This window comes from Megalopta genalis, chromosome 11 (assembly GCF_051020955.1).
Source record: "Megalopta genalis isolate 19385.01 chromosome 11, iyMegGena1_principal, whole genome shotgun sequence".
Classification (NCBI taxonomy): Eukaryota; Metazoa; Arthropoda; class Insecta; order Hymenoptera; family Halictidae; genus Megalopta; species Megalopta genalis.
Window position 1 is genome coordinate 12,207,161 of NC_135023.1, and position 23,833 is coordinate 12,230,993.

Consider the following 23,833-nt stretch of genomic DNA (forward strand, 5'->3'; position numbering starts at 1 on the left):
AATCGACGCGCGCAGTTCGTTTCAAGCACTCCGGTGGGCGTAGTGTACTTCTTGGTTATACGCTCTTCTTCGCAAAAGGACAGTTTTTTTTATCTATTGTACGATATCAGTAATTCTTTCATCATGACAGAAAATCGCAAAGAAGTGAGAGTATGGTGTGACGGATGGTAAGTTTCCATCAAGTTAATTCCGTTGTCTTTATTACTTGAAACATTCGCGTGCTTTTTAAAATTGTTGGATGACTGTGTCAATCCTTGACAATAAAATAGGAATTACACGGTATACGCTATGCTTATACGTATAAATCAATGCGTGTAGCTATTCCGATGGTGCTTTGATTTCCACGTAGCCTATGTTCATACATTTTAATTAAGTTCGAGATATCTTTTTCACATTTTTATTTCTGTTTAATTTTGTCTCGTACGATCGCGAATTCAAAAATGTATTTAACAATATTTTGCTGTCACGAGCTATCGACACTAGCGAATCTTATCTCCTTGTAACTGCATACGATGAAGTAATTGCCGGCGCAAATTGGTGTCAATCGTGAGCATAATGTCAGCTATGAAGTTTTAGAAGTTATTGCTTTTCTAACACAGTTATGACATGGTACACTTCGGCCACGCAAATTCTCTGCGCCAAGCGAAGGCATTAGGTGATTATTTAGTTGTGGGTATACATACTGATGAAGAAATTGCTAAGCATAAGGGGCCACCAGTGTTTATGGAAGAGGAAAGGTATGCTTTTTATTAAAAAGAAAATTTTGAATTTGAATACCAGAGTCTTTTTTTTCCATTGTTTCACATTTGTTCCAAGTAGTATTGCAAATAAATCATTAAATGCTTTTATAGTGATTTATGGAAGTTTTCATTTGTTTTGTAATATAATGTTTTTGTGTCAGGTATAAAATGGTTCGTGGTATTAAATGGGTAGATGAAGTTGTAGAAGGTGCACCTTATGTTACAACATTGGAGACATTAGATAAATATAATTGTGATTTTTGTGTACACGGAGATGACATTACTATGACAGCAGATGGTATAGATACATACCATTTGGTCAAAGCAGCAGGTCGTTACAGGTACATATTAAATGATAAATTATTGTAAAGTTGCTCGTATTATATAGTAATAAATTATGGAATGTAATTTCTAAAATTTCACATCATTATTATAGAGAAGTTCAAAGAACTGCTGGTATTTCAACAACTGATCTAGTAGGACGTATGCTGTTAATGACGCGGCAGCATTTTAAACAAGGAGATAGTGAATATAGCGTTGATAGAGAACCTAGTAAAAGAATGGGGCAAGATCGATCAGCTAGATGTCCATGGACAGGCTGTTCACAATTTTTACCTACTACACAGAAGATTATTCAGTTTAGCGATGGAAAGAGTCCACAACCTGGAGACAAAATTGTTTATGTAGCAGGAGCATTTGATCTCTTTCACGTTGGTCACTTAGATTTCTTAGAAGTCGCTAAGAAAGAAGGTGATTATCTCATAGCTGGATTACATACAGATCCAGTAGTTAATCGTTACAAAGGTGGTAATCATCCAATTATGAATCTTCATGAAAGAGTACTTAGTGTTCTAGCATGCAAGGTAAAGAAATGAAATGTCACTTGGAAAGTTTAATCAAAGGCTTATTGGATCAGAGTGTATTTAATATTTATTATTTTCTCAATTCATAGTATGTTAATGAAGTAGTAATTGGTGCACCATATGAAGTTACAAAAGATCTTATGGAACATTTTGATGTTTCTGTCGTTTGCCATGGTCAGACTCCTATAATGCCTTGTGAAGATGGTACAGATCCATATGCTGAGCCTAAGCAGCAAAATAGATTTAAATTGTTGGATAGTGGTAATGATATGACAACAGAAAAAATGGTTGAACGCATTATACTTCACAGGTAGATCAGTTTTATGTATTTCATCTTGTGCATGATTTAAAATATTTCACCAATCAATATCGGTATATGTTTTCTTTAGTTCAAAATTGAAGATATATGCTGTGTGGAAATATATCATCCATTAAACTGTTAGTTCTAAAATTTTTGAGATACTAGGAAGTTTCATAATTTGTTAAGTGTATTTTATACCTGTAGATAAATAAAAATTCGTACACCAGTATCTTCCTATGGAAAAAGTTTTAGTGCATTTACGAATTTGAGATGAAAGAATATTTTAATAATGACAAACAAAGTAATTTGACTCTTTTTAGAAATTATATTTTAATTCTTCATTTGTTTTAAATTATTACAGTTGAAAACAAATATCATTGTTGTATTCAATAATTAAAAGAAAAAAGAAGAGGTGAAAATAATTCAAGAGCTGTAAATAATTATCTTGACGTCATCAATAATATGTTAATTATTCATTTAACTTATACTAAAACTGCAGATAGCAAGTAGTGAAGAAATGTAAATTTATAGGCGAATATATAATCAATGGATTAGTAATTCAGTCGTCGATATATAACTCACGTAAAATCGATGTAAAAGCAAGTTATACATAAAGAATATTAATTAGATTCAATATCCATACCAATTTCGATTCTTAATGAATACTGTAGAAAGTAATGGTTCTTCACACGTGTTTCGAGAATGGAATCTATTCGAAGAATGGTTGGATACTAGATTATATTTTTTTACTTGGTAGTTAACAATATGTTTACTGTTAGTTTGGTATGTTTAAGGAATTATTTTTGAAGATTTTTCTCACGAAAAAAATACTGGTATATGAACACTTAATTTATGCAATAAACAATATATTAATGGAATTAATAATATCATGAGGTTAATTGTATAGAATTAATATTTTGCCACTTGCTTAACAAAATGTAAAAATTGACTATTTATGTACCATTTTATCTTCCTATATCAAAAGAACTATACAGAAATTAACAGCCTGATCAACTATTGTCCTGTTGAATCTTGCCAATTTGCATTTCGTAATTCACCGCTCAGCTTACACTGATCGTGTTTATTCTTATTTTACTTTGAAATTTTTGTTTTACTGTTCATCTGTTCATGCTTTTCTAATGGGATATGCAACTTAATGCAGGAAAAGACTTCATCAGATTCACTTTATTAAATTAAGATATTTTTTATTCACTTAACTCAATATGCTGATAACATTTGAAGATGTTTGCATATCCCAAGTAAATTAAACAGACTTATCACCTTTTTGATATAGCGTTTAATTACAGATTGGAATTTGAGGATAGGAATTTAAAGAAGGAGAAGAAAGAGTTAGCAATAATTGAGGCATTAGGAAAGTCTCAGAAAAAAGGGAGGACTGAATAACTTACTCTGAATATTCGGAGCGTGTGATAATCATATTCTATGGAAATACTTGTAAATACGATATCACACTGATATTTAACTTATTTGCTTATGTTAAAACATATATGTGGCTTAATTATTTATGATTACCATAGATAGTTAAAGTATTATCGCGTAAAGTGTTACTTAGCATTTTTCGGGAATTCAACGAAAAAGGAATAAGAGATACAACGACAGAAGTGCATAAATAATGATGCACACCTATAAATCTTGAATTAAAAGGAGAAACATAGAGTAAAGTATTCTGTGTTACTATTAGACTACACTTTCTGCATTTATACTATTATCCGTCAATATGCTATTATATGAAAGTTTTAATGATATTTAGTAAACATTTTATTTTAATTTTGATCTGTAACAGTCTTAACAAAAGAAGTTAATTATAGCTTTTATAAATTATTGCAGAAATCGATTAATTCGCTTAAATATCCACAGTCTAGTTATTGTATATATAAACATTATATATCTATTTGATATTAACATACCATTAAGAAAGTGTAAATATGTTTAATTTTTACACAGTCAGCATTACATAGAAGCGTAAGTATGTATAAAGACAGGAAAAAACGACCTAATCATTAGAATGCTTTTACAAGTCTAATACGTGACTTGCATTTCCACAAATCTATCTACCCGTGAATTTTACACAGTTTATTTTTTTACAATGATTTTATTATTATAAAATCCCAAAATAATTTTACTAATTTACTTGACGTCTATATAGCTTATCTATTAATATGTATGAGATGATTAGAGCCAAAGAAAATGTGTTTATTAACTTTTTGCACATTTCATTATATATAATTTGTAACTAAATTTTTATCTACGAAGACAGGAATTGTATGTTGTTATGTAAACACGATTAATTGTTAAGCGACTGATTAGGATATTACGATTTTTTAGTCTGAACATAATACACAGAATATTTATATAGATCAATTTCACAATATTATATTATAACGAATACAGTAGATCAGTACCTTTTAATCGTGAACTGTTCAGTGTAAAGATATAAACTAGAATAAAATCGTAATTCCCTTTTACAGTCACTTGAGGTTTAAAACAATTGCGTTTAACAGGACATGAATCATTTAAGTGTACACTCCCATCATATTATTTGTCATGTAAATATTGTTGATTATTTAACAATCACCGTTGATTTTATTATGATATAATTATTATTTAATTATTTTGATATAATTAGATGTATCAAAGTGTCTAATTTACATATATCTTCTTCTCTTGATTTTGATGTACTAGTGAAGCTTATTGAGCTGTATCTATGTGTATTTATTATACAGATAAAGTAATATTTGCAATCGTTCCTGTTAAATAGATATGTATAATTAATCTGAATGAATGATGCACTATACAAGGAGAAAAAAAATATATATTTATAGGTAAATGTTAAAAAATACAAAATAAATAATAAGTGCCACACTTTGTAACAGAACGTTACAATTATTTTTATTCTAAATTAGAAACATTAACCAAAGAGTGGTTTTGAGCGTACACATAAAGTTAGATTGTAAAACAGTTCCACGCATTTTAGTAAATACGTGCGTCTTTCGTATGCGTGCATTCGACTGCTTAGTTTATTGTAGAAATTCTCGATACGTTTCAATACTATCAACTATTATTAACTGTCGTTTATATTCGGACATATAGATTGTTGTGCGTTTGCACCCTGTTATTAAACGTTGCACTATATACTTATAAAAATATAATACAGTACAATATGTTATGAAGCTTTGAAAAACAAAATCAAATGACCGATTAACATTTTTACAATGAATTCGATGTTTCGAATGTTATGATCGCATGCACGAGTACAAAATCGTAGCTTATTCTATAATAAATAATTGGATCGCGCGGTCATGTACACAATTAGATGTTATGTTGTTCTATTTATTTTTTTTATACTTTAATTAATTGATTGCCAAAGGAAATCTTGGTATAGGCCTCCTTGGACATTCAGTTTCTATTTATAAATATAAATATTTTACCATGTGTATGTATATACATTGTGTCGGAATTATAAAGTCACTTTATGAGAAACACGAATCTAAATTATTATTCTACATTGAGTTTCAAATTATCATTATAAATGAAGATTCTTTCAGGTCACGTAATAGCACTGGTGGTACGTCTCGATAAATTTACCGGTAAAAATTACTTTAAAGTGAGTGAAAATGTCGTAAATATCGAGTGCGAAAATTGAAAGGTAATAAATTTTCTGTGCACCTGTCTGTAAAGAACGTGCAAGGTGAATCATTGATTGAGATAGCAACAGCGAAGAAGTCCAACTTCCGTTAGCGTTTGGAAATTAAGAGAAATTTGTCCTTGCAACTTCAACATTGTAAGTATATATATATATATATCAGTAAAAATATTTCTATTATAAATCTATTCAGTTTTATTACATTTTCCAACTTCAAATAATACTCGTGTACATAACTCAGACAACTTCTTCGTATTGTTTCATTCTAAAAACTGTTACAAGCGTTTCGAGTATGTTTTAAAGTGTGTCGTTTCTTGGAACGTATTGATCCATTCAAAAATGTAGCACAATATGTATTCTGAATGCAAAATGATGTCGTTGCAAGAACGAGATTAATGATTTAAAGCGTTATCATTCTGTTATCACATGAATTTGTAGACACGTACATATGTGTCTACAATATAAATTACAGCGGTTATGAAGCATTTTCGTCTACACGACGTTGCAGATAACGACGTGTCTAATCATTTACACTTTGAACATATTGGAGCATTCGAGTCGTGCGAAACTAATGCTTACGTGTGAAGAAGTTATTTGGGATAAGTGATTCACCTTGTATACGTATTATTTACATAAATTATACGTTTTATATATATATATATATAGTGTTTTTAATAATTTCTTGTAATGATGTTTCTATAAAGAAAAAAAAACAACGTTTATATTTCTTTTTATAACAAGTTTGCATACAAGGTTTCTGTGATGTGTTCGGCCAAGTATGATGCACACAATGTGCAATACTTCGCTATTGTACTGTTGATCGACCGGTGTAGCCTTGAGTTGTCTCTGAATATTTTCTCGCTCGGTCTCGGATAAGTTCGTCAATTGATTTATTTTGCGGTATAGTCGACGATAAATTGTGTAAACGAGAAGCAAGATAACACATGATAAAGGCCGATAAGGCGAGAAGTGCACCCAACCCGGTAGCAACGTAAAGAAAGCTGCCGCAACTGTTTTCAAATCCGGCGGTAACTTTTTGATATAGATCTGAAAGAGTAGAAAAATTCGTTTCATTTATCTGTGCTCATCACCTAGGAATACTTTAATTTCTATGATGCTATTATAATGTAACTATGTTTATCTTTAAGGTCGCATCAACTTATTCTTCATTAAAAGCTATCATTGGCAGCGAATGAATATTTTACTATAATCGTTTCAAGAATGAGTTTCATATACTTCACTGAAGTATATTACCATTTTAAACAATTGAGGTATTCTACTGTTTTAAATATGTAAGCTATCTTGCTGTTACAAATGTACGGAATTTTTACGCACTTTTGTTCGAATGTCTTTTTTTATTAATTATATACGACCATCTTCGATAATGCTTTCTATGACACCGATGCAATGTATAAATAATGACCGCTTCGAATTTGTACGCTTCAAAAGATATCTTCGATATTCGATATGTTTTAAAACTCACCGTCGGGCATCGTTACTGTGTACTCGATATTTTCTTTGAATTTTGTGGACGGCGTCGAATCATTGTACTCTTTTATCGAACGCCTGTCTTTGGAAAGAAATATAGGTGATTCCTCTGTTAAAAATCGTTTTCTCCTTTTACCGTGACCCGATGGCTCGAACAGGTCCAGACAGAAATCCTATAAACATATGTAACATTGAGGACTCGATTTAGATCGTCGTCAATCTCAAAAACAGTTGAAAATAAATACGTGTACTTTAAATATTGTTGAATTTTTATCAGTATACCCTATCTCTTAAATGAATGATACGAACGAAAATTCCTCTATGTTATTTATACATAAAAAATTTGTCCATCTTAAATGAGAACACATAATCAAAACGTTATTCCTCCAAAATTCCTAATAGAATTTGTTATTATTGCGAACGTTTTTAATATTATATATAATATTATATATAATATATATAATATTAATATATATATATAATATATTTAATATATTATATATAATATAAGAAATATCTATTTTTATTATACAAAATGTTTTATTTTTGTATCTTATAAATTCTATCGAAATTAAAACTTTTGATCGTTTTTTTTTCAAGTTCTGTGATCTCTGTTTCAAATAGATTCTATTAAAAGATTCTACAACTTCCGGTTCTGCTTTTCGCCCTTTAACTGTGGACGCATTTACGACCAATTGAAAGGAGAACATTTCTGAACATGTTGAGAACTGCGTGCACAGACTGCAGACGATTGAGAATTGCGTGAAATAAATGATCCTCCGGCAATCCTCGAATCCGCGTCCTTACCGGCTGACAGTCCTGCGGCTCCATGCAGGCTTTAATCTGCGAGTGTATCCACAAAGTGGACCGTTCTCTCATCGAGCTCAGGAGGAACGCCTCGAAGTCGAGGAAAACCTCATTTTTCCTCTCCCGATATCGAGCCGGCTGATGAGGAATTATCGAGGCGAAGTCTCGATTTCTGCAGCCGTCTTTCACGAGGACGACACTGCCCGGTGCGTGAGGCTGATCAGGATCAGGACTGACAGTCACCTCCAAGAGTTTAATGTATCCCCATGCGCTGTCCGAGCTGATTCGTGCTCTCAGCTGGAGCTTTGTGCCGATAGGGACTGCTTGATCGACGGTTTGAGATCCGGATGCGTCCGACACATTTCCCGTAGCTTCCCGATAAAGAGCCACCTCGTACTCCAAACGGCCCGGGGTTTCTTCGACCACCCCCGACACCCTTGCTCCGTGTGGGCTGAAAGACATTTTAATTTCACGATCATTCGATCTTCTAGATTTTTCAAGATATATTCGTGTACACTGGTTTTCTCTCACTCCTCGGCAGCCACTAAAAATTGTTACACCATTTTCGAAAATAATTGTAACATTATCAGATTCGTTTATATTTAAAAAAAACTGTTAAAATTGCAATTATTGTACTCGCCAACAGGCACAATTTCGTATCCACGAATCCCAATAAATCGTATAAAACGGAAATACCCCCGATCGGAAAACATGTTTCGGATTTCGAATTGGAATAGCTCCGGCCGCAAAGGGTTAAAACTTCGCGACGTTGGATCCTCGTGAACTGAATAACGGAATTTTTCTTTAATGCACACGTGCGCGTACTAGATTATCGCGTACTAGAGAACGCAACCCTTGTTTAATTCTCACGTGTATCGGATTTGCAACGATTTTTTTTAAATTTTCATCGTGTGCGTCGGATTTGTGGCTCGAGTAAGTGGAACTTCGTGAACTGGATACTTACAACGTGCCCGCAAAACCGGCGGCCTTATGCCGTAGTAATGTCGGTTCCGGCGGTCGGCACATGAGGATCAGTTCTTGATCGGCCAGCATTACAACGCCGGAAAATGCGGGGAACCATATTCTCAGGTGAATGAATCCCTGCTTGACAGTGCGAAGAACGATCGGTTAATAATAAATAAATTCTGTCCTATTCGAAGATACAAGATGCAAGACAGCGAATCATTATCTTCTCATGAATACATAACGAAACGGAACTATGAAAATATTTGTTTCATGCGTCGACTGTACGTCTAGCATTTAACATACCTTTTTGCCGTAACAAAAAAGGAACGTAAATAAGTGAAACTGGTTGTTCTTTGTAACAGAAACGCGACGATCGAAACAGACAGAACTGGAACTCGCGAGCGAATTGCATATTCATTGAAATTATCATTCATGGAATTGCATCATTTCGAATTGGGTCATTGCTGCATTGACATTTACGTATCTTGGACATTTTACGTATTTTGCAACAGGTGTTGCATAACGTTTGACGCCGTGGTATTACACGATGTTTTGATGATTCCGCCGAAATGATCGAGAGGAATTTTCAATCATTTTTTTTTCTCGATCAGCTGATCGCAAACCAGCTTTTCTCTCTCTCTCTCTCTCTCCTATATTTAAACGTTATATTTACGGTATTCCGAGTTGTCCTGACCCTCTTCGCGTTACTTTTTGAACGTTCAAGGTGATCCACTTTAGAATAATTGCCTTGAGACACGATACATCGATGGAGGAGGTTCTCTCGTTTCTTGAAGCGGCGCTGAATGTCTGTATGTCTTTCGAGTGCTCGCTTCTTGGGTCACGGTCAAATGAGAAATCCCTGTTACTCTGAGTGAGTTCCTAGCTTTCTGGAGTACCTGGATGCATCTTGACCGTTCTGCTAAATGTCGTTGCCTGCGCTTTATCGATCGAAATTACGAATGATCCAAGGCAGCGCCGTTTCCGTAACTTGCTCAATCGAAAATGGACGAACAGCAGCCGATAACCCCGGAAACAGGAGAACCACTTCCATCTTTGTGTCACAATTTCACGGATAACACTTCGATCGACCCTCGCCTCCTGTCGATTCGACGGTTTGCACGAGGATACCGAGGAAATAATCTACGGATCGTTTTATCGGCGTTGATTCTCGTCGTTTTATTAGCGAATCATCTCCGTTAAAATTTGCCTCGTCTCGCCTTAGGTTTTCGTTCTCAGAGAAGGAATTCGCGACGTTAATTATTTATCGTTCCACCGTATTAATGCTAGAATTACCGAACCAGTCGAATTCAATTACCAGAACAGTTAATTAATAGAAAACGTTTCGTAAAAAAAACGGAGACGAGACTGAAAAATTGCGTGAAAAGATTAACGTGATCGTGGAAAATTGTTTAAAGCGGGAACATCGAGGATAATCGAGCATCTTCCGAAAATGTACCCATGCAAATCTTACGGTGTCCGTAAACAGTTCGCACGGGGTCGTGGAATTTAATCGGCGCGCGATACGTATGCCCCCGAAGGACGACTCACGTTTCTCTTCAGGACACCGCATCTCGAGAAGTCAGTAACCTTCAGGAAATAGTTATCTTCCTGAGGATCATTGGGATCTGGCCTGATCTGGCAGTGAATGTCGGTGAGCGGATTGGCGGATCTGTCGTCGGCAAAAAGCGGCGCCCCTCTGAAGCCGACTGGCCTTTTGATCTTTGCTGTCAGCAAATCAGCGGCTGATCCTGCACCGCTGCACTGAATGTCAGAGACCTCGTAATCCTGGGCAACGGTGGCGGCAACCTGAAACAATACCACCGTCATTCATCTGCACGGTTTTGCCCGGGCAACATTCCCGACGTTTCCGCGCACAATTCTTTCCGTTCTCATCCGCGATTTGTTTTACCCCCGTTTTCGGCGACGCTTTCCGGAACAATGGTTTTCGCGCGCGTGACCTTCAACTAATTGGGTGACACGCTCGATACGCGATTGCATTTGCACTAAAGAGAAATTGCGATGGACGCAGTTTTTTTTATAATATAATATTATATAATATTATTATTATATTATTATTATATATATAATATATATATATTACTATATTATAATATAATAATATATAATATATTATTATTAATACCACACATATTATTATATAATAATAATATTATATAATATTATATTATAAAATATTATTATTATATTATATTATATATATTATAATGTAAATATAACAAAAAGATAAACATTGATTTATACGAATATCGATTTTCAAAGCTCGAAACAAAAAGAATTCCGAACGAAATGTTTGTGCTGGATTACAAATATTTTTTATTTTGTTTAGTGTAAATGAAACTATGAGAGTACAAATAAAATTGATTCATGCAGAATAAAAATAAATAAATGAACTAAGATCCATATTATTTTTCAGGTTTAGTTAAAAAACATGGTAAGATGCACACTATATAGGAAACAAAACGATCGAAATCAGTGTAAAATATGAATCATACATTTTACTTTATTTGGTATTTTTCTGCAAGGACGCGCGGATCTATTTGTCTGCGTGCTGTCCCATAAAACGGCGCAGCACAATAGAATGCGTTTGTAGATTGACGCGTCAAATATTAGCTCGATTCATGAAGATTAGCTTGACTACAATGTGTGTTTGTGCTTCACGCGATTTCAAGTTGTTTAAATAGTTGATCGATCTAGATTAGTTTTATTGCGGTGTGCACCTGTTCAAGGCGATTTCAAGTTGATACATCAACGTTTCTACTTGAACAACGAATTCGAAAACTCTGCTTTTCAAATTGTACGTCCAAACAAACGTACTTTGAAAAATCGACAGACACTAATTCCAACGATGGTGGAACCACCGGTGCTAAGAATTAGGTTCATGATTCAAGGATTATAATACGGAAATATTATTGTTGCAAATAAATAATAATTACGCAAACGACACCGTGCCAGCGATTAAATAAACCGATATCGGATCGACGTTGATGAAGTCAAAAAGTCATTCGCCAAGAAATTATGCGTTACATCATCGCTATTTTAATGATACAATGGCGCATTTTTGTATGGAAACGTAACAACGACGCGCGTTTAATGAGAGTTTCGCAACATGTTGCAGGCATCCGACACGCAAAAACAACGATAACGTTGGAATAGAATTATTCCGTATTCAGCACGAATCACATTTGTATCTGTGCAATAATTATACCCTACGTTTCTGTAATGCACTTCGAACCGAAACCGTTACTTATCGTTATTGCAGAATGTGGCACGCATCATTAATTCGCTTTCGTGTCTCGAAAAACCATCATTGTTTTAAAACGCGTACACGTCTCTCGTAATCATCATGAAAATGTTCCTTCCTATTTTCACGGCAATTTGAGGCCATTCGGTTTCGGCCGTAACCGTGCACGGGTGCCCCACATCATGTCCGGACTTTACTTTTTACACCGAAAAATAAGTGACGTCCCAATTTAAAGGAAACGGTTCCTTAAACCCTGAACTGCCCGTTCGGGGTCAAAACAGCTCATATTATAGTTTTCTTTTTTTTCGAGCCGCGCTGCCGGATTATGGCAGTTATTTCCTTGAAATGTCCCGGCGCTCATTGTCCACGGCTTAATCACATACTCGAGTAAATTGTTACTCAGTCGAGCCGACCGCAATCACGGGCAGACCGCATATTTTAGCGTTTAAGGTAAATACAACTGACAATCAACGTAAGGCCGAGTTTACCTTCTTCTTTCTGCTGCTAAAGAAATTAGGTTCCCGTCAATGTTTGTCTTGCTTTCAATAACAAGTGCACGGTTATCCCTGGTTATAATTCAACGACCGGCTTCGTCGTACTTCGAGCAAATCTTCGGCAGGTGTGTCCACTGTTTTCTAGATCGAAATCTTAAATAAATCTTGGCTTTTTCCGGAATTCTTTACGAAATCAGAAGCTAAGGAACAGAACACGAACGTCAAGGTCCCATCATTTTTGTTTAGAGATGTGATATTTTATTTATTCCCACGTTAATACCAGTGGCAAATCTGCTTTATTTTCGATTCAAAGTTATCGGAAAGATGTTTCTGGAAGAGATATTCTTGAAGAAAGCAGAGTTCGTACAATTTTCAGTATTTCGGATATATATTATGTAGAGTAATATTTTATTATAGTATATTATAATATATTACATTATATTATAATGTATTGTATTGTATTATATTATTATATTATATTATATTATAATGTATTGTATTGTATTGTATTGCATTGTATTATATTATATTATATTATATAATATTAAATATATTATAAAATAATATAATAATAATACATATCTTATATACTATAACTAAATCCAAGCGCGACAAATCAATGCATAAAAATTTCTTTCAAAAAAATCCGCAAGGCGATTGCAGGGTCAATTTTGATCCAGACTATTTATCTCGTTCAATTGCTCGATTATCGGCAATCGAATAAAACAAATTGCTGGAACAACAAAAAGGCTAATAACATGCTCGCCGAACGAAGCTCAGAATTTTTATAAACATCGTCGATAAATAGAGCTGCGCGAGAGTTAAACCGTGTAGAACGCGCTCTATTGTTACCGAGCAAACGAAAGAACCTATCTGCCACGAGCCGAGACGATTTGATCTGAAATTCATCGCGTAATATCAAGGTAATATCTTGATTAACCCCGCGACATCAGAACCGCAATGGTCTTAATTAAACGCAAGTCATTCGAATTCTCTTCCTGGGATACACCGGCGAGGGCATACGCCTGTTCCGCGTTTATCACGGTGCCTACTGTGGCGTTGCCTTCGATATGAAACAAGGTGACCAACACGCGTGGAAAGCAGACTTCAATTCGAATAACGGTGTAAAGAAACGCTCTGATGCCCACCTAAGATATTCGTTATGCGTACCATACAGGTTGCCCATCGTACGGTCAGCCAGACGGGTAATAGTGGTATAGGTCATGGTTATTTCCTCAAGGTAGGTCAATATCAAAGTGTTCTTTTGCTCCGGGATACTTGACGAGCACCATGATCGACTCGTACAGAAGATGATAGACCCGATAAACCGATTCGCGATGCATTTTACAAAGACTTCGACGGCGCACTCGGCACAGTTCACGAAATAAGACCACCGGTATAATCGATCGATCAATCAAGCAATGATCCGTGCTACATTATAACTCCTCGAAATATTAGATTTATTATTTCCTGTTTAATCATGCGGCAAATTGAAAATACAGTTCCGGATGAAACGAAGACGGGATCGCTATAATGATACGTTAGGCGCCGAGGTTTATAACGCGCGCTTGCGCCTCTCCGAAAGAAATCCACCCGTTCCCCATTTTACGGTGTGAACTTTTTGATCGAACCGTAATTATCTTCTGGTTCGGCGTGTGCTTCTTTCGAAATTGCCCCCCCCCTCGATCTTTGCAAAATGTTGCACAATTTTTCGATTATTTAGAATCGTGCCGTTTGTTCCATGTATGTACGTATTTCGAACAAAAATTCATCCAGTCGATATTTTAGAAGCTGTACAATTTTTTTTATATCTTCGCGTTGTTAGCGGTTGCACTTGTTTAAAATATTGCTTTTTTAATTGCATTTTTTAGACGAAACGCGGTCTAATTGGAGTTGAAAACTATGGAAGGATATTTTGTGCTGTTGTTGCCAAAGGATGAATTTGTAAAACAACGAGAGATTTGTAAAGGAATAACGAGAGATTTGTAAAGGAACAACAAGAATTTGTAAAACAATATTGCTTAAATTATTTAGCTTATAAAAATGTTCATAAAAATTGCGTGCGCCGCAATGAATAAATTCGAAGTCAGTTTCGTTTCCACGAAAGAAAAAGGAATTAGGATGATTTCGTGGTCGCGATAAACAACAAGAAACAATAAGAATTTGTCTCAAACAATTTTAGTTAAACTATTTAGCTTATAAAAATGTTCATAAAAACTGCGTACGCTGCAATGAATAAGTTCGAAGTCAGTTTCGTTTCCACGAAAGAAAAAGGAATTAGGATGCTTTCGTGGTCGCGATAAACAACAAGAAACAATAAGAATTTGTCTCAAACAATTTTAGTTAAACTATTTAGCTTATAAAAATGTTCATAAAAACTGCGTACGCTGCAATGAATAAGTTCGAAGTCAGTTTCGTTTCCACGAAAGAAAAAGGAATTAGGATGCTTTCGTGGTCGCGATAAACAACAAGAAACAATAAGAATTTGTCTCAAACAATTTTAGTTAAACTATTTAGCTTATAAAAATGTTCATAAAAACTGCGTACGCTGCAATGAATAAGTTCGAAGTCAGTTTCGTTTCCACGAAAGAAAAAGGAATTAGGATGCTTTCGTGGTCGCGATAAACAACAAGAAACGATAAGAATTTGTCAAACAATTTTAGTTAAACTATTTAGCTTATAAAAATGTTCATAAAAACTGCGTGCGCTGCAATGAATAAGTTCGAAGTCAGTTTCGTTTCCACGAAAGAAAAAGGAATTAGGATGCTTTCGTGCTCGCGATAATTAAATAATACAGTCCGCGGCATTAATCATGATTCGGCCGTTCATTTCGAATAAAATGCCGAACCATAGTACTGCCATGGTTCCGAACGAATCTTTATCGAAACGCTTTTTCGATCGACTAGGCAACACTGATTGGTTCGGTGCACGAGGAGGCCGGCGGAACGAGGAAATTCAATTGGAGCAGCGAATAGTAATGGAAATAATTATGCCCGCGATAATAATGGAAAATTCGATCAAGTAAAAGCGAACACGTATCGGAACACCATTTAACATTTATTACGTATCGTGTATTATTTAAACGAACTGCTACGTGATATTGTGTTAGTAGAATAGCATCAAAGTAGTTCGTATCGCCTTTTAAAAGATTATTAGAGACACGTTAATACATTCGTGTGTCTCGACTCACTGTCATCGAGCTATTTTTCATGGGACAATAAACAACAGTTTCGTTGACATCCGATCGATATAGCAATTATTTTTATAATTAATAAAAGTAGCTCGACGAATGCGACAACAGTTTCGAAACGGTATAGTGACGAATAAATTATGTTAAAATTAGACACGGAAATGCTAATTGGTCAGTTATTTCGCAGACCGCTCGTTAGCATTTTCACGAAAATAAAAATCGTGTTGAGGATAGATCGATTATGCAATAAATAGGTTTCCGAGGTGACATCAAACAGGCAACGCAGGCAGCACGATTACTTCGGAAAACGCGATTTGCGTCGAGCGTAGCGATAAGGGTAGCAAATAGTGTCGTTAAAATGTTCGACGGGCATTCAGGATAAAAAAACACAGGATTGCACGAGATCTCTCGTGGATCTTTCCGCACGCAGGTCGGAACGCGCAAACGTCGACACATTTTAATGATGTGTGCACACGTGAAGGTGTACGTAAAGTGGCACACGCGCGGGCCGATTCGATTGATGCCCGGGAATTTAACGGGAAGAGAGAAACAACCGAAATCTGTTACGTAAAACGGTCCTCCCAGCACGAATCCTCTCTCCCGATTGCCTTCTAGATAACTATACATATACAGTACACACATATATATATACACATCTATATGTATATACATACATGTACATCTTTTTCCGTTTTGTACGAGAGAACCGCAACTGTGCCTTTACGGCGCCATAAATTCTGCTCTTTTTTTCCCCCATTCGGCAGGATGACATCGGATCGCCTCTATCCACACTACTCTGTAATGTTAATGTACCCGCAAGCGTCAGCGCGCGCTGTTTCCCGACTTCTATGCCTTGTAAGAATGTCGAGTCAATTTTTTACACCTGCACGATTTTTCTGAGAACGTTGATATTCGATAAAAAGCTCGACATAATCAAAATTTGAGAGATCTCACTATTCGTTCAATATTAATATCAATGGTAAATCTAGAATTCTCTAAAAAATGTTGCGTTTATTTGTAAAGCGAGAATTATTTTCACAGTGTTTGGAAATGCAGAGCTTTCGGTATTACATTCGGTATTACATCGAAAGCGCGAGCATTAGGGGGTTGACCGGCGTTTGGACAAACGGTGTTAGGCTAACGAGGCATCTATAGCGAAATAAACGATTCATATATTTTTACGGAGCCATGTAACACAAATTACAACCGATATGTCGTTTCCTAATTTGCACGAGATTATTCTGAAAAACAATTTTAGTCGACAGAGTCAACGGTCAGCTTCATTTTAAGGAACGAGTTAGCTTGAACACATCTCGATTGTTCTAATTACTGTTGTAATTACTGACTTGACACTGCTTCAAATGAAGTATTAATAAAAAGACCGCGCGCACGCGTTTTTCGCAAAAACGACTGGTCCAAACTGCGAAGACCTTACAAGAATTTTAGAATATCCTTCTATCGTGTACAAAATACAAAAATAACTAAAACAGGAAATACATTTTTATCGAACTTAGGTCCCTCGTAATAAACCCGGTCAATTTTACTTCGCAAATCCACTGTCTACTCACGAAGCTGACCGAGCTCGAATATCTTTTCGTTTCAGCAAATAGCAAAATAAATAAATAAATAAACAGCAAATAAATCTGCGGCCAGTGCAGTCGATCGTGAGATTCGACGGTGGATTTTCGAAAAAATATATATCGATCGAGAACGTTTTCGAAGGCAAGGACCTACCGTGCAGAATCCGGCGATCAGAACCGTCAACATGATCTTCCCGTTCGCTCTTCTTCTATCCTTGCGCTTGGCTCGTTCGGTGACCGGCAACACGTGTAGGAAAAAGGAAATAACCACACTAGCAATGTCTGCAAGGACTGCACGATGAGGGATGCAATTTTGACGAAGATTCCCGATGAACTGCGGCGCGTGTACCACGGAAGAATTCTCCCTTCTGTGGTAGATTGTTCCTTCAACGGGTACTGTCTCCTGGAGGGGAGGAACGGAAATCAAGGAACCAGAGAACCACCGGCCCATCCAGAGTACTGTTAATGCATGCTTGCTGCCTCTGCTAACAACCATCCTTACCGAGTCCTCTTCGCGAGCAGCGACGGCCTCGAGCGGACACCACGTCCTCTTTCTCTCGGTTCCTCGCCGAGACCGCGTCCATCGCAGTTTCTTCAAGCCGTTCCTTCCGTTTCGGTGCTCGGCGAGAAGTTTAGCGTTTAGTTTTTGACCTTGTCTTGCGGAGATATACTACGGCGAACGATCAACGGAAACTAAGCAGAGATGTCAAAGACAATTGCGGAAGAATTGATCGACTTCGAAGCGTCGATTTTTCCTTGGAGTGTCGGCCAAGAAGTTGGAGATAAGCGGATCGATTAAAAATTTTGATTACGCGTTAAAAAGAATATTCCTTTCGTCGTTTTATTGGCGTTTCGTTGTTTGGTCTACAGCCAAGACGATGTCATTTTTGGTCAATTGTTAATTAATTCTAGGAGCTTAGGAAAATAGAATATTTGATTTCGAGCATATTCTGAAAAAATCATTGATAAGTTATTCAATATTTCTGGTGAAGTTAACACGGGAGGGGATTGTTTCTATTGATTTTGATCAAGTTATCATTAACAATAATATTTTCGATTCGAAGTTCGACGAACATGCGAATAATTGACGCGCTGTTCAATTAAATCATTGATTTCTAGGAAATTGAGAGAGACTGCGATGCTCCTGTATTATTCACGCTCGTTCTCTTCAATACAGTCCGACACTTTTTAAGGTCGAAAAGGATAGGAAGCCGCTTTCAGTTTAAGCCACATTACCATTTCGTTGAATTAAAATAGCAGATTACTAGTTAATACGCTTCTGTTGGTAATTTAAATATTACAACGGATTAGGTATGGATATTCGTTATTCATACATTACTAATATCACATATTGTATTACGTTTTCCCATGAACAAAGTAAGAACACGATTCGCGGAGAACGCGTGATATTGTTGCTGCATCGTAAACGTGAACTCTAAATCCGCGTATTTTTCGCGTGTTTAATTCTGCTGAAGAGAATCCGATAGTTGGCGAAGAAAGAAATATAGAAAACGTTTACCAGCGAAACATTTTCGCCGCGAAATAAAATTTCATTTCGGTTTCTTTTACACCGCGAGGCATTTCCGCTCGAGAAGCGTCAGTGAACTGGCGGAATCGCGAAACATTACGTGATTCAGACATGCATAAACGGCGAATTGCTTAGCCGGTTGCTGACTTTTGCCGGTGCGCTGATTTTGGGTCAATGTCGGCGTTCGATCAAACAGGGAATATTACAATAGCCGCGATATCACAATCGCTCAATATCGGCGATCTAGATTAACCAAACACAGGGAAATACGTGCAAACAAGATAGACGTATTAGCTATAGCTGTTTGAAAAATATATTACATCGTCCCTGATGTCATAATGTGTGTAACAGGACGAATATTATTTTAACTATAGAACAACCACGCATGAAAAATGACAACGTATAAGTGGATGTAAATTAATTCCTAGCTATCTTATATAAACTGTATTTATCGAGAGATTGTATGATTTTTGTTCCAAAAAGTTGATAATTAAAAAGAAAAGCGTCCGGAATTCGTTATTCTATTTTTCTAGTGTTAAGGATAAATTCAACTCTGATATTAGCAGACCGAATTTCATGCATTAATAATATATTTTAATTAAATAATATATTACAGTATATATGTATATAATATATTATGTAACATATTATAATTAAATAATATATTACAGTATATATAATATATTATATAACATATTATAATTAAATAATATATTACAGTATATAAATATAATATATTATATAACATATCTACCCTCTTTTTGTCACACTTTTCACGTCAAACCCAAACGTATAAATAACATTTGGAGTTCGTGCAGTTTTTATGCGAACTGCATGTTCCAAAAATACGTGCGATCAGAAACTGTATTTTGAAATGAAGAGCAAATCCACATGCTTCAACCACTTGTTCCGTTAATCTCCGACTTTGCACGAAGATCGTCACGCGAACGCTTCGATCAGAACAGATCTATCGATCGGTATCAATCGTACGCGATCGCGTGAAAGAAATCATGAGCATCTGGTGACGCAAGTATCCGGATAATATCATTAATTCTTTCACCGCGAGATCCTAAGCGGACGATAGAAAATATTCGAGCCTGTCCAGAGATTCTCTCCGGCACATAACAGTTTTACCATCACGGCGCGTGACCGGGCGAATTAATGGCAGACGATTAGAATCGCGCCGGCGGGATCCTTTATTTTCGACACCCCCGTTTCAGCGGCGTCGGATCCCCGTGAAGTTTTCGCGTGCGTGTTTCTCCCTAATAGCATTCTTCCTCCTGCATCGCGGCGGCGAGCACGGGGGCTCCTCTTTTTTTCCTCTCCTTTATCGTCTCGGTCGTTCGTGGCGTGCCCGGTAGCGGCACGATGGTTCGATCGTTTAATGCTCTGAATAACTCCGATCCCTCTCCCCTTTTATCCCCGCGAACTTGAACCGCGGCGCCGCGTACGGAAACAACGAAGTTTCGGTCTCGTTGCGCTTTATTTTTCGCGGTGCAGCGCGGTGCAGCGCGGTGCAGCGCGGCTCTCGACGAGAGCCAGCTTTCATTAGCCGGCTCCGCGGCGTCCGTCAGATGCTCCGTGTAAAAAGTGAGAATGACGAGTCGCGTCCACGTGGCCATTCTCGGCGACGGTTTATTGTAGCTGTCGCGGGACCGGGTGACTAATAGAGCGTAGTGCGATGTCACGCGTTCGAACGTACAAGAGAGGATTCACCCCGGCGAAAATTGCGCTTCCGTTAGCCGGTGTCTATCGGCACGGCGAACGATTCTGTCTCGGCCGGCCACCGGCACACGCTCGTGAACCGGTCGCGGAAACGATTGCTTTTTAACTAAATCGAATCGTTTCGGCCGCCGTGCAACGTAACGCGCCGCATATCCCTTAACGAGGGAACCGTTTCAATTATGGCACGTGTGCGGGGCCCGTCTGCAATTACGTTCGCTGCGTCGATCCGCTAAGATGCAGAGCGGGGAGGAGGCTTCAAGCAATAATCGTCGACCGTTATCGTTTGTTACGCTCCAAGACGGAAAATGTATCCGTTACATGCATATCACGAAAGTGTTCGAGATAAAAACTGAAACCGCGCGCGCACCGTGGCCGCGAAACTACACACGGCCGTGTGTGGCTGATTCTTACGGGGGGATCGTCATTAACCCCCCGCCGGATCATCTTCACGGTTACAGCGGCTGGAACTAATTTGTCCTTAATAATCTTCTCGAGGACGAAATAGATTTAGATTTATCGTGCGCCTACCGCATCGCGATGCTCGAACATTGGTAACGAGTGAACGTCGGCGACGTAAATGAGCGATTTTTCAATTGTTTCATTTTCAATTTGTCGAAACTTGTAATGGTTCTTTCATGGAAAATGATTGAATACATTTTTTTCACTTCGAGCATACATCGATTATAATTCGTTTCGATAATTTTCATAACAGAAGATAGTCTATACCTTATTATTTTTTAATTCATAAAACATTGAAAATATAATTCTTAGTTATATGTGTACAATATAATTGTAATCATATTGTTATATACTGAATCATATATATATATAATATATAATTATAATCACATTATTCTATATATACTATGTATAACAATCTTAAAAAGATTATCTTTTCTCAAATCACATTTTTAAAAATCTAATCTAATGTATGCGAACGACTAAATTAATTTACCCAATTCTTTTGAAAGCACTTTTATGATCCGCGAAGTGCTAAAAATCAAGCGGATAAATGGTTCCTCATTTTATTGTAGTCTTCATAAATTATCTGAAAGTATTCAGGACTGACTTAAACAACTAATTTATGATCTCCATCTTGTACGAAATTAATGCACATAAGTATACGAATCTAATATGTTGAATTACTTCTTCACGGTAGTTGCGAGTATATATGATGGAACGTGTAGTTAAAGTCCGAAAAGAATTCGTGTTCCAAAGAGAATTTATCTTCGCTTGTAGGAAACCAGTGGACACTAACGATAAGTGAATTTACGCGATGCAGTAAATATTTTCAGTAGCATGTAGCTTCCGGTACAGTATGTAGTCGTCCGACAACATTTGCGTTCATCAATCCTGGACTTATGCTGAACGGGTGATAGGTATTCGGAAGTCGAGAAGAATTCCACGGACGCAGAAATCCGAGACCCGCGAAATGTGACGGATAACGCGTGTAATAAAATTGCAGAAACGCGTTTATTTTTGCTTCTGTTACGCCGCCGAGCTTGTCCGTGAACACTTCGAATTGTAGCGCATTGTTCATGCGAATGGCTTCGCGGAATCACTCTTCTTCGAAGAATGATCCAGAAATGGTTTACATTATAGTTTACAGTATCAAATTCAAATACTCGTGCGAAAATATTGGCCGAATTCTACCGCTTCGTCTTGTACAATTTTCATAACAAATTTGATTATATATATCGCTTAATTTATGCGCGGCAAAATAATTTTTCTGATAATACCAAAAAATAGAATAATAATATAGCTAACTAATTTGTTTTTCGTTATATGTATATACAGTTCTATTTAAAAAGGCAGTGAACATGAAGTGTAATAGTAGAGATTAAATATCTGTAAAAACACCAAACATTTTAATATAAAAGTAGATTGGAATAAATATTATTATACAATAACTTTTCTAACGCTTAATAAGCAATAACAATATTTATCATTGTAAAGCAAATAAATCCTATCAATATTTTTCGCTACAATGAAAATTTAGGCAAAAATGGTAGTAGTACATCGGGATATTTCATAATCGAATATTAATAATACTAATGATGTAATTAAACATCGTTGTCATTATTTTGAATTAATGATCTTTCACATTCACCAATTTTCTTCTTGATCCTTATTACAATAATCACGTGGCAGCGAGAGTATATGTATGTATTGTCCTTTTCGACGTAATTTATTCGTTATTTGAAACTTATTAGCCTGAATTATAATGAGAAAGCATGGCTTTTATGTATTCCTTGAAAATCATTTTCAGATTATATGAAGATTACAATCTATCTAATCGCACATAGTATGTTGATAAATATCATAAAAAATTTAAGCACGCGGTATCGTCTTTGATATAGTAGAGTCTCTATAATAAAACTTTATTAGTGTTCCCAGCAGTCACAGTATACTTATATTAAGTAAGTTGGTTTATTACGGAATGTCTTGTTACTTGAAGATAATGTGTATGTAATAGTAACGTGACATGTGCCAATTAAAAGAAAATTGTTTCCTAACAGGTATACCTGTTACAGTTTGAAAAGTTATATACATGTTTACAACATGTGTATAAAAGATACATCATTATTTCAACACATTCAATAATATTAATTGAATCTTATTTCAATATTGCTATTATACATACATATATTTCTATATCTATATGCTCCTGGGAAAAACATCAAATACTTCAATCTACTGCATTGTTTATTCAATGTCTTGAAAAAATGTCATGCTCTGTTAGGTGTTCATGAGTTCCCGGTGAATCGCGACTTCTTCTCAGAAAGTTCAATTCAATGTTTAAGTCTCGCCTAATTTTAAAAACATCCTACGTCAATAGTCTTCTCAAACAGTAAATACTTCTTTAATCTTCTATGCGTTGCACTATCCTGTTTACGCTCTGCGGCGTTTGGCATGCTTTATGGAAGCCCATATAAGCGGATACAACGGTCCACTGCATAGGCATTCATATATTTAATTCATTTCTGGCTTTATCTCGATGGCTGCGCTCATTCCAGGTGCGTTTTATTACACAAAGAAGTCACGCTGAAGACTTCTGTTGTGTTTCTTTTTCTCCCTTTATTGCGTGCAGTTATTATGGTTTCCATAAAAAAAGAAAAGGTTTCGAGTTACGGGATTGATTTAACTGTTCACGAATTAAATCGGGTAATTTTGTGAAACGGAATTAGGCGGGAACGATTCGTATGCGAGAGATTAAAGCCACGG

The 23,833-nt window shown here is 36.3% G+C and overlaps 2 protein-coding genes and 1 long non-coding RNA gene across 5 annotated transcripts; 2 read left to right on the top strand and 1 right to left on the bottom strand.

Moving 5' to 3' along the window:
• On the top strand, positions 1-7,313 carry Pect (phosphoethanolamine cytidylyltransferase). 2 transcript variants are annotated; one of them, XM_033479819.2, is made up of 6 exons: positions 1-167; positions 600-737; positions 902-1,081; positions 1,177-1,603; positions 1,693-1,913; positions 3,199-7,313. In XM_033479819.2, exons 1-6 carry the CDS (start codon positions 124-126, stop codon positions 3,203-3,205), a joined length of 1,017 nt encoding a protein of 338 aa, XP_033335710.1. In that variant the 5' UTR covers positions 1-123; the 3' UTR covers positions 3,206-7,313. The 2 variants fall into 2 exon arrangements, with proteins under 2 accessions (XP_033335710.1, XP_033335709.1); XM_033479818.2 differs by having other exon boundaries at positions 2-167; positions 3,212-7,313.
• LOC117225953 (uncharacterized) lies at positions 4,774-19,451 on the bottom strand. Of its 2 annotated transcripts, XM_033479821.2 has the most exons (7): positions 17,858-19,451; positions 17,510-17,758; positions 10,378-10,635; positions 8,828-8,964; positions 7,864-8,314; positions 7,052-7,229; positions 4,774-6,615 (listed from the first exon to the last, which is right to left on the bottom strand). In XM_033479821.2, the coding sequence occupies exons 2-7, from the start codon at positions 17,540-17,542 to the stop codon at positions 6,374-6,376; spliced, it is 1,299 nt and encodes a 432-aa protein (XP_033335712.1). In that variant the 5' UTR covers positions 17,543-17,758; positions 17,858-19,451; the 3' UTR covers positions 4,774-6,373. The 2 variants fall into 2 exon arrangements, with proteins under 2 accessions (XP_033335712.1, XP_033335711.1); XM_033479820.2 differs by lacking the exon at positions 17,858-19,451 and having other exon boundaries at positions 17,510-17,821.
• LOC117225954 (uncharacterized) lies at positions 13,229-17,269 on the top strand. The gene is made up of 2 exons (XR_004491669.2): positions 13,229-13,825; positions 14,457-17,269. It is a non-coding gene; the product is annotated as an uncharacterized LOC117225954 (long non-coding RNA).
• Positions 19,452-23,833: the final 4,382 nt, after the last annotated feature.

Bases quoted from the DNA above. Each gene is read 5' to 3' on its own strand.
- Pect (XM_033479818.2), top strand. From the start codon at position 124: ATGACAGAAAATCGCAAAGAAGTGAGAGTATGGTGTGACGGATG. The intron at 168-599 runs GTAAGTTTCCAT...TTTCTAACACAG, and splicing joins AGAGTATGGTGTGACGGATG to TTATGACATGGTACACTTCG. The intron at 1,082-1,176 runs GTACATATTAAA...TCATTATTATAG, and splicing joins AAAGCAGCAGGTCGTTACAG to AGAAGTTCAAAGAACTGCTG.
- LOC117225953 (XM_033479820.2), bottom strand. From the start codon at position 17,806: ATGGGCCGGTGGTTCTCTGGTTCCTTGATTTCCGTTCCTCCCCTCCAG. The intron at 8,315-8,827 runs GTAAGTATCCAG...AATGTCTTTCAG, and splicing joins GCCGGTTTTGCGGGCACGTT to CCCACACGGAGCAAGGGTGT. The intron at 6,616-7,051 runs GTGAGTTTTAAA...CTACTCTTTCAG, and splicing joins CACAGTAACGATGCCCGACG to ATCTATATCAAAAAGTTACC.